At 39.4% G+C, this 11164-nt stretch overlaps 1 protein-coding gene across 2 annotated transcripts in view; it reads right to left on the bottom strand.

Moving 5' to 3' along the window:
* Positions 1 to 604: 604 nt before the first annotated feature.
* TPM1 (tropomyosin 1 (alpha)) overlaps positions 605 to 11164 on the bottom strand; it is a 14524-nt gene continuing 3964 nt past the window's right edge. Inside the window, exons 3-10 of one of the 2 annotated variants that reach the window (XR_663865.1) lie at positions 7350 to 7483; positions 5995 to 6112; positions 5469 to 5539; positions 4575 to 4650; positions 3977 to 4039; positions 3648 to 3717; positions 2145 to 2389; positions 605 to 820 (exon numbers count right to left, since the gene is read on the bottom strand). Coding sequence is in view for 1 of the 2 variants with exons in the window: in XM_009330051.1 (XP_009328326.1) it covers positions 817 to 820; positions 2311 to 2389; positions 3648 to 3717; positions 3977 to 4039; positions 4575 to 4650; positions 5469 to 5539; positions 5995 to 6112; positions 7350 to 7483 (615 nt within the window). In the remaining variant the exon portion in view is untranslated. The remainder of the gene's footprint in view (positions 821 to 2144; positions 2390 to 3647; positions 3718 to 3976; positions 4040 to 4574; positions 4651 to 5468; positions 5540 to 5994; positions 6113 to 7349; positions 7484 to 11164) is intronic. The other variant, XM_009330051.1, reaches the window with a different exon arrangement.

Genomic DNA, 11164 nt, shown 5'->3' with positions numbered 1-11164 from the left:
TGAGAAGTATATTGAAGAAAAAAAAAGTTAGCAAGCAACATCTTTGCTAACTAGGACTATTTTTGGGTGAAAAAAAGAATTTAAAGTTTTTTATATTGCCCCTTTAAATCTGTCTCAAATATTTAAGTTAACAAACACACACATTCATATCATGACAGGAAGTCTTCAGCATCAAGCTAGAAGAAAATTTCAGACTTTAAATTTCAGACTTTAAAGTGAAAAATCTGGTGTCAGGCACTTAACCGCTCTCTCAGCCGTGCTCCCACGACCGAGTGACCCCAAGGAAATAGTGTGCTTGTAGATTTTGGCCTAACAGTAACAACTGAAAAAATTCCCATTACATCTATTTGTCATTTTATCTGCATCAAATTTTGAGAAAGACTAAGATAGTAACCGGTCAGTTTTGACATCAAAATACCAAGAGTAGTATTCTCACCCCATAGACTACTATCACTGGCTTTGCATTGTCAACATTCAGGCAAAAGTGTTTGCAGAAAAAAAGTGGAAACACCAAAAAAATTTAAAACCCTAATGGCAAAAAAAAACAATTTTTATTAATAATTGAAATAATTATTCAAATAAATAAAAGGCAAGGGAATAGCAAAAGGGATACAGCTGGGATGTTTATTTTACATTGAGAGATGTAGAGTTTCTGTACAGCAGAGCACAAACAGAGCATGTTCTGAGACAGGTGCTAGAGGAAGAGAGTCAACTAAGCTAGAAGACAGGACAATGAACCCATGAAACATCCAAAGCTTGGAAAGATGTTTTATCCAACCTGATGAAGATGTCTTTGGAGAAGTGAAGCAAAGAAAATTATCTGCATGAAAAGAAAAAGTGAGATAAGGTAGGAAATAAAAAAGGTGCAGTAAAGACTTCCAAAAAAGCAGCAACAGCACAACAGAGCCCAGCATGCCACGACGACTACTAGAGAAACACCACACCATGCTGGGACTGGAATGCTACAGTAGTGTCCTCATGTTCCCGTAGAGTACATTTTAAAGGCTGTTTTCCATTTAGAAATATCCCAAATTGAAGAAATACTGTAATCTCTGTACACAGAGGAGGAAAAAGGAAATCCATTTGCTTGATAAACCACTGAGCAAAAGCGTATGTTGGGGGGCGGGGGGTGGTGGAGGGTGTGTTTTTAAAAAAAATAAAAAAAATAAAAATCAAAGCATACAAAGCAGACATTAGACCCCTACTAAAAAGTAAGAGAGAGGGAGGGAAGTAATGAACAGATACAGGGATGGAAAAAAGCAAAGCAAAAACATTTAAAATATGGGTGCATGCAAAATACATTTCAAACCCTGAGCAAAGCTCATGCCTTGCTGAAAGCATGCTAGCTTCCAGAAAGAAATGCCTGCACTAAACGTCACACCTCACAAGCACTTGGGAGCCACAACTCTTCCTCTTTTCCACGTCACTGTACAGGGTTCATGCAAGTGAAAGGTATGAGCATGGGAAGGTGGATTTAGCACAGCTGACCTCTGTTCAGAGTTTTAGGTTGATGGAAGAAGAGTCAGTTTGTACCAAACACTGCATGGACTAGTCACACCTTACAACTGATTACTCTTCTGCCTTCCTGCTGCCTAATTCACTCTTTATTTTTCTCCTTATGACTACAGTTGATACTACCACATTTTCGGTATCTGCAAATTAAGTTACTACTACCCTCCACAAAATATGCAGAAGCAATCTACAATTCAGTTGTCACTTTTATGGGTTTAAATAACAAAGTATCTTAAATCAATTTCCACACTTGTAATTTAGTGATAACAGCTGAAATTTTCAGAGCAGTCAAGGAAATTTAGATAAATACTTTCCACTGTCATTAATAGAGAATACAGCTAAATCTAAATTTCTTTGAAACTTTTGTAGGAACTTTGGCAGAGAAAAACTTTGACAGCAGAAGAACACACTCTGAATGCAACACGTACTGAGGCAACTTTCTTTAGTAAACTGAATATGATGGGCCTGGTAGAAAATACTTGAACAGAGGCGAACTGAAAGGATACATGCAGAGCTACAAACAAAGGGCAACCACAAGACACAAGGATTGCAGATACAGAATGAAAGAGTAAACTCGAGCGGCAGCTTACAAAATCACCATGAGTATTTACCAGGCTAGGCCCAACACTCACCCACACTCTGCCATGGTAAAGAAATTGTTCATGGTATTTTGTGCACCTAGTCTCACTAAAGGAATGCGTCTCCCGCTACAGAGGGAGTATAATTTCACAAGGCCGGAACCGCACAATCAATGAGGGCAGGGAAGCAGATGCAGGCACAAGCTGGGAAGACATTTACATGGAAGTCATATCGTTGAGAGCGTGGTCCAGCTCCTCGCTGATGGCTTTGTACTTCAGTTTCTGAGCATATAGCTCATCTAACATTCCCCAAAGGGAAGGCAGAGGTGTGCAAGGAAATGGAGTGTGATCATGGGATGGAAGGTGAAGGTGGTGGCATGGGATACCATCCAGAAGCCGTAGGAAAGGGGAAGAGCACACAGAAAGAGGTGTTGCGACAGACAAAACAAAACAAAAATTACAAGATTAGAGAAGAATAAAAAAAAATAATCAACAGTGAAAAGTCTTATGCGACAAGTTCATTCACTGCACTGCCAGTGAGGCAACCTGTGATATAGAGAAATAAGAGTGTACAAAGGAAACAAAATCCACATTTTGCTGCCCTGGACTTTTGTTTTAATGCACATTAGGAGGGCGCACAGGAACCAGGGAGAGAAGATCCAAAAATGGGGTTCAAGGAGGGGATGTTACCTTTTTTTTTTTTTTAAAAACACTCTGGTTTGTGTGATGTCATAAACTCAGTTTCTTACAGCAATTTTTGTTCCTTCTAAACCCTTATCTTTCTTCTCTGCTTCCTTCCTGAGTCAGTAATCATAAATTTTCAGCAGCTACCTAGATATTTCATGCCCTTCCTGCAGAAGTCACCCTGCTATGTCAAGCAATCAAGCTTCTTAAAATCCTAGACTTAGTGTAACACATCTAAATAGTAAACTCCATATAACTTAATTACAAAGCACTACTGAATTATTTTCTCCAGAGGCAGAAAGCACATTCTACTATACTACTGCAGTTCTGAAAGGTTTATCAAAACCTTAAAACAAACTCTCTGAAGTTAAATAAGCTGTCCTTCTGATTATGTATACAATCCATTAGCTTTACCGAAAAACTGCAACTGGTCTATGTCACAAAATGCCCACCCTGACCCATACTTATTGCAGTAATAAATGAGGTTAGCCTGCTACATTTCTAATTATTACAAACATAACACAGCTCTTCATCAGCTTTTTAGTAAGATAATACTACTAATCATCATCTAGTCTTTTACCCTATACATTTATATACCTCCCAGTAGAAGAGTGTAAAGCAAAAAAATGAAAGGAGTCTTGAGAACATGAGAGAAAAAGGAACAGGCAAGAGCAAAACACTGTTCACCTGAAGCATTCAAGTTATCAATACATTTCAATCGGAAAACATTTTGCATATTTTACTCTTTAGGCAGACCCATTTATATAAGCAGGACAAGTTAGGTGACTAGAACTGCATACTGAAAAAAAACCCCAAACAGGAGAATAAGAGATCTGTATTTCTATAGCAAGTGAGACAAACAAAACCCCATACCTTCTAGGTCATCAATGCTCTTCTCCAGCTTGGTTACTGACCTCTCAGCAAATTCAGCACGGGTCTCAGCCTGAAGTTGAGACAAACACAGACTATTTTAGGAAAAACACACGTAGTACTTACAAATAGAGCAGCAACAACTCAAATGAGGAAAAAAGTACAATGGAGAGGAGGCAAATAATAAGGGGATACTGATTTTTAGGGAGACATTTAACACTAAATTGTCTCTAAAATGACATGTTCATCCTTAAAGCATCAAAGTAGTGTTTATATTAAAAGAATCAAAGTTGCATTGGAAGATCTGTTGTAAAGAACAGCTCTAATTTTACCTCCTTCAGTTTGTCAGTCAGTACTTTAATCTCCTCTTCATATTTGTCTTCTTTCTGCGAGTACTGTAATTAGAAAGAGGATCACTGATATTAGACCAGGTATTCTAAATATACAAAAAAATACCACATTCAAGACTCTCTTCTAATAGATCAACTGAAATTAATATGGGTATAACTAAATTAATTCCACTTACCAGACTGTGGTAATACACAGTATATTACAAGAGCCAAACTTCCCTTGGGTTATATTCCAGTGCTATACAGTGGGAATTAGTACTACAGTTTTAAAGAGGAGTGGCATTTGGAGAATTTAATGTTAGCACACAAGTGCCATTTTGAGGGACATTCTATAAATAATATTTAATCCTGTCAGACTACTTAACAGGACATGTGGTCAAATAATACTGACCTATTTGGAACTAGAAGGAATCCTAGGTTCTGATAAGAGCCAAATATGAATTGAGTAGTAAATCCAAATGCTTCTACTGACAATGGCCTTGCTGAAATGCTGCAAAGTGATCCGCATATAAAGAAAACCCCACAAGCCAATGCAGATGACAACATAAGGGACACATTCTCACGTAAGTCTCTAGCCTACCTTCTCAGCCTGAGCCTCCAGCGACTTCAGGTTGTTGGTCACAGTTTTCAACTCCTCTTCAAGCTCAGCACATTTGCTGTTATTTCGGAAGGAAGGCAGGAAAGGGGCGGATGGAAGATTCAGTCAAGCAAAAGAAACAGGAGAAAATAGGAGGAAAAGATAGAGAAAAATGAAAACAATTACAGAGCAAAAGAACGGCCTCAAAAGCAGCTGAATCCATCACAGATTGAAAGCTAGTCTTTACGATGCCAAATTCCATTTCAAGTGTACATTATGATGACGACCAGACAGAAATTATCTACAGCCCTTGGCTTACACAGAAATATTTACATAGCCTTTACACGAGACAGTTCAGCTTCTTTTTGGCTGCACAGGAGATCAGTTTTAAAGGTAAAAATGAATAAACAAACAAAAAAAAAGACCAAAGAAAATGACCAAAGCAAGATGCAAAGAGAGTAAAGAGCGTAGTGAGGACTTATTTTTTACTACTGAGTGAGCTAATTGGCTACGGAAGCTGAAAGACTTGGGTTGCAGTTAAACCTAAAAACTGTTTATTAGTATCAGTACCTTATCCTCTGCAGCCATTAATGCTTTCAAGGTTTGATCCATTATTCTTAACTGTTCTTCCAGCTGTCGGACTTGGCTGTTAGTGAACACATGAAATGCACAAAAGCCATTCACAAAATCAGTGTGCAGGTACAGCATGCAGTGACAAAACACACGCGCACACACATATGAACACATTTACTTTGGCGTTGACCATTTATTTCAACCATTAGAGTAAATGAGCAAAACATAGCTTTGAGCTGAACACAGAGTGTACTGCCAATGTTTCATGCTGTTACAGTTGTCTTGTAGCACCTCACACACATCTCACGGCAGCTCAGCACTTACCTTTCTGATAGTTCAGCACGTTCCTCAGCCCGCTCCAGGTCACTCTCAATGATCACAAGCTTACGAGCCACCTGTGAGAGAAGGCAAATGGCAATCAGGGATATTATGTTGCTGCAGCACACGTCACCTCTTTCTACAACCTACAAAGCAGGGAGTTAGGCCTCTTTCCATTTTTTTTGGTCAACACATTGAGTTTTGATTATGTGACATCTTCATTATTCATTTGAATCTTTGTTATCCGACATTTTTCAAGACCTCTCTTTCATTCACCAAAAGGCAGCTTGAAAATATTTTTCTCCCTAAGACACCAGGGAATACTCTCAACCATTTTAATGAAAAGATCTGAGCACAGATCTCCTGCCACCTTGTCCCCTGAGGTATCGGGGTGCCCATTTTTAATTCCACATCTGCAAAGAGTGGTGTTTGTGATCTTTTGAACTTAAAAGGCAAAGGGAAAAAAAAAGACAGAATTATAGACACAGCCTAAAGGGCTTTAAAAACAGATGACCTGCACTCAAGAACTGACCTCTTCATACTTGCGGTCAGCCTCTTCAGCAATGTGCTTAGCTTCTTTAAGCTGGATCTCTTGGATTTCCATCTTCTCTTCATCCTTCTGGGCTCTATTTTCAATGACCTTCATTCCTCTGAAAGACGTGAAAAACAGGAAATGCAAGGTTCAGGGCCTGCCAGTTTATGTCCAGCTCTACTACTACTAGAGTGCAACTTTCAGACAGATGTATTAAGGTGAACAAAGCACGTCAGATACTTGATTCTTCACACCATGGATCTAGTCCTGTGCATTCACACTTCAGAAGTTCAAAGGGAAGAAGCATGTCTTAGGAAGAAAGAAAACATAATTTGTTTAGCTCTTACCACAGTTCAGCTGTACTATTCTTTTTCATTTTTAATTGAAGGAAAACTGATCTTCTAGAAAGGTAAATAAAGGGTCTTGCTTCTAAAAAACTAGTAAGATGACTAAAGACATCTGTGCTTTTACACTCATCGTGAAACAGCATGTTACAAGCCCTGCAGGACTGACAGGCATTATGTTTATAGGCCAAACAGATTCCCATGAGTTTTGCCATGTCAGAGCCCTAGAGCACAGCAGCTCTCTGTCCTCTGCATAAACAAAATTAAACGCCTTCATAACAGGAAACATTGCGTATTGCCCCTTCCATGCATGTTTGACCCAAATTCTCTTAACTATTTCACAATGCACTGTGAGTCTCAGGTGCTTTGCTTTTCAACAAAGCAGAAATACATATGCAGAATACATAGGATTCTTTCCCAATAAAAGGTACTATCACAGATATCAAATACAATTTGTAGAAGTAGAAGAGGAGATCTTCCAAAGCCACAAATCTTGAGTTCCTAACTTATACTAAGTACTTCTGGAAATCCCAGCCTAAATCTGAAGGAATTATCATGTTCTCCCTCCTTTGCTCACCTTCACGTACCAATCTCGCCAAAAGGAGAACCAAAGCCTCTTCCAGCACTTTGCTATTCTCCAGATGAGATTTTGCACCCACAATGAAATCAAGAATCACCCGACAGCACAAGAATACACATCACCCTCAGAAAGTTGTCATCCAAATAGAGAAGTCTGGGCTGGGCCAAGCAGTTTTCCCAGGAAGTGGCATGATACATCAAAAGTCCTATGCCACTTAAATCTTATCTTTACAACTGAGACATGAACAAGAATTCAAGGTACACTTTTTGGACATCCCTACGGACAAGCTGTAGTCCATGTAGGCAAAGGAAGAGTGGATTACACATGTTCAGAGACACAGGAGTGGTTTCATTTATTTCCCTAACCCACACCCTGGCAATTATCATCTTTGTCATAGGGGGAACAATCCATTCAAGAGTGGCCCCACCCACCTTTCACTCTCATCTGCAGCCTTCTCGGCCTCCTCCAGCTTCTGCAGAGCAGTAGCCAAGCGCTCCTGAGCCCGATCCAACTCTTCCTCAACCAGCTGGATGCGTCTGTTCAGAGAAGCTACTTCACTCTCAGCCTAAGCACAGGAAGAACAGAAATTAACTCATAATAAGGCACACACCACGTCTTGTAAAAAATTATCCCACAAACCTGCTAGTGCCATTTTACAGCACTTCAGTAATGTCTGACTTCATCCGCTAAAAAGCCTGTACACAGAGATGTACATGCCCTCACTGAATTGTGAAGTTATTGCTTAATGGAGGAAAAAGTGATTAATGCTTCCTTTTAATGAAGCACATCAAGGACTGTACAATTTGTACTAGAAAGAACTGCACTGGAAGAATTATGCATCGTTCCCTAAATATTTTCTGTTATTGTATTTGCAGACATTAACCAATTATAGTCTTCCCCCTCCCCTTTTTTTCAGCAAATCAACACAAACTAATTACCCAATTCTTCTATGTTATCCCAAATCCTTTATTTCTGACCTTTTGCCACATTTTGGTAAGAATTGTCCCAGTATTTCCCTGAGTTCCATAAGAAGGGTTCAGCGTAAAGATGCAAAAATACACCTATATCAGCATATGCAATGAGACAGCTGACACAAAGGGAGCATGAGAACATTTAAGAAATGCCCAAATACCCACAAGTGTTGTTTGCAGGCAAGCTATGCAAGAGCTGACAAAGAAGGCAACAGCAGAGGCTACATCTTGGAAGGGCCCTGGTACAGGCAAAAGTTACCTGACATCATTTTTTTTTTTCCTCATACTGCCATCCTCAATCTTCCCCCAGATTTGCCTCTCTTGCATTACCTGTTTACTTAATCTTCTGTGCACCACTTGCAACTCATCTGCCTCTTATCATTACAAGCTTTTACTTCTGACATTCTCAAACCTACACTTGCTTAAGTTGCAGGGTAAGTTCTGTAACAGCCTTCTCGTAGTAACCTCATTATTAAACTTCTATTTCTTTCAAAAGGATATAAAGCACAAAATAGATATAAAAAGGTCATTATTCTAAAAAGTTAATAACTTCCAAGAATAAGTGTTACTCTTAATTAGTACTGAAAACAATCTTGCTATATATGAGGAAGTACACATCTGATTTTCCTAAGATGTCTAGCTGGGGGAGGGAAACCAGCCCTCTATCAAAAGTAGACACCAAAAGTATCAGTTTGATACTTTTTCTTTAGTTAAAAATTTAAGGAACTTATCTGTTGTCAGTAAAAACTGACCAGAGGCAGCTGGATACAGTTGGCCACAGCTAAAATTTTGTCTTACATAACACAAACAGGAATAACTTACACACCAGACAAGTAAAACAACCTTTGACATAACAGTAACATTGCCCCACTAGAATGATTTGAAGTAACGCATAAACAGGGAAGCAAATATATATTTGAACATTAGCGAGTGTTGGCAGCAAACATGTAGAACCAGGAGTAGAAAAGACCACATCCTTAGAGATCCACATTAACTGAAATATAAAATCTTTAGCTATGTAATCAAGCAGTAGTACTCCAAACCTGTATTTTCAGACTTCTGGCTTTAATCAATAAGAATGTGAACATTCTGATTTGAGAAAGAAAACAACCTTTCACAAATGTTGCACTTGGGAAATCTGTAATGTTACAAGTTAATTATTATCATGTCAAGACTCCTCATCATGATAAGAGCATACAATATGCTTAGAAAACACAGGGTGACTAAAGTTCAAGTTTTTACTTCCTGCTCCAGTAGCTCAATAAGGGTTTACCAACCAGCCTTATACGGCCCAAGTTATTCTTCTGCGGAGCAGGACTTCTTTCCTTATATGGTAAGGAAGGAAAAAACCCCAGTGACATTAAGGGGCACTCCCACAGCTAACAGACAAACATAACCTTCTGTGTTTTTGCCATAGCACTTATACACCACATATTTTTACAATGAGCAATGACATGGCTAAGTTACCACTGGGTGTTAATTATTACTGTTGTAAGAAAGATTCTGTTTTTCAGAAGAAGGAAGAAAAACGCATTCTGAAAATGTGATTACCAACAGCCCCTTGAGATGCATGCACTCAAAACAGAAGAGATTCTTTTTTAAGGCGATGGCTGTTAGTCAGTCTCGAAACTTTTAACAATCTGGTTTAACAATCAAAAGCTGTAAGCTGTGCTATGTTTTGGCCACAGCTTTAGCTTTTTCATTGTTTGCCTATCTGTACCTTGCACAGGAAGAAAAAAAAAAACCCACAAAACAACCCTAGCTAGTCACATGCTATATATGTAAGGTATTACACTAAGGGAAGGGTCAGATTCCCACCTCAGCTTGCTTGCTGCAACGTTCTCAAAGCCTCCTTCCTCAAGCATGCAGAAATACAGCTGTGACAGTAAAAAAATCCGTACATAGCTAGCATTATAGAAGAGGCACAGGTCTACATGTGCCTGTGAGTTCAGTTTTCTCCTTTATTCACCCCAGCACTGACCCCTCCAAACAAAAACTTAAATACCACGTAAATGTATTCCACAGAATTCCACATCATCCGCATAAACCAACTCCGGGGAAGAGACAAACATTAACCTTTAGGATCTTAAGCCTTATAGCAATGTGGTTGAGCTCTAATGGGAAGACTTCACCAGCAAGCTGTAATCACTCCTCCAGCGCTACTCCTTCTGCCACAAAAGGTAACAGCAAAGCTTCCCATTTTAATAAGAATCCCTTAATATGTTGTTTAGAACAATACATGTTACTGAAAGTAGGAAAATTGGTGTCCTTTACTCCACAAAGCTTAGAAGACAAGTACAGTTTTTTGTAAAGACAGAAACCCTTATGAAACAAGTTAATGACTGCGACATGATCTCTCACTGAAAAAAATGGATATGATTTGCAAGAATGCAGTAGTTACACAAGAGTAAGGAGCCATATTTTGCCCCTTGGGAAGATCACCTGCAAGTAATCAGAAGGCTCTTCCTTTGAACTGGCTGCCCAGAATGTGCAGCAAGCCCCACATTATAAGGAAATCAAATAATCACCATTTTTTCAATTGTAATAAACTACATGAATAAGAAATCTGTTCTTTTGTGTCACTTTTATGCAACCACTGAAGACACTAAAATCGCCGCAAAGGACACTGTCCATTTTATAGCAGGAAACATTAAATTACAGCTGCTAGAATTCCCCAAAGTCAGTGGCAAGGCCAACAACAGCCCTATCAGTTTTTTGCTGTAACTGCCACCCATAACTACATCTCTCTGTTATGTGAGTCTGTGCTGCTCACACCTGATCTTGCCTCTGCCTAAAACTGTGCCTACTGTTCTTTTCCCATCTTAGCTAGGGTTTTTGACAAGCTAAACATACTACAGATATATAGTGACAAGGGCCATATGATTACATTGTTGTGGTGTTTTCAGATACTGTGGGTAAGTGCTCGGACGTGGCCATCTCAGGTTCAGTCCCAACTACATAACCTCAACAGTCAGCACGCTGACTTCCCACAGTTGAACTCATTTGGATGGGATAAGCAGACAACCAGCACTTCAAAAAAAAAAAAAAACCAAACAAAACTTCATAAAAGCTTGCTCAGAACCTAATACAAAGCACCCATCTCAAACATCTCGCTACGTTCAACCTCATTCCAGCTCAGCGTTTTGCTGTCAGCCAGCAGACCTAGTACCGTCTACTTATGCACGGCAGCTTCGTCTGCCCCACGCATCACTTCGGCTACTGAGCCGGAGAGCACAGCAGTCCAGGCCGAAGACCGCAGTGACCCACTCTTCACC

This window comes from Pygoscelis adeliae, unplaced genomic scaffold (assembly GCF_000699105.1).
Source record: "Pygoscelis adeliae isolate BGI_AS28 unplaced genomic scaffold, ASM69910v1 Scaffold298, whole genome shotgun sequence".
NCBI classification, from domain to species: domain Eukaryota; kingdom Metazoa; phylum Chordata; class Aves; order Sphenisciformes; family Spheniscidae; genus Pygoscelis; species Pygoscelis adeliae.
The sequence above is the reverse complement of the archived record's forward strand: the minus strand, read 5'-3'. Positions and strand labels throughout refer to the sequence as shown.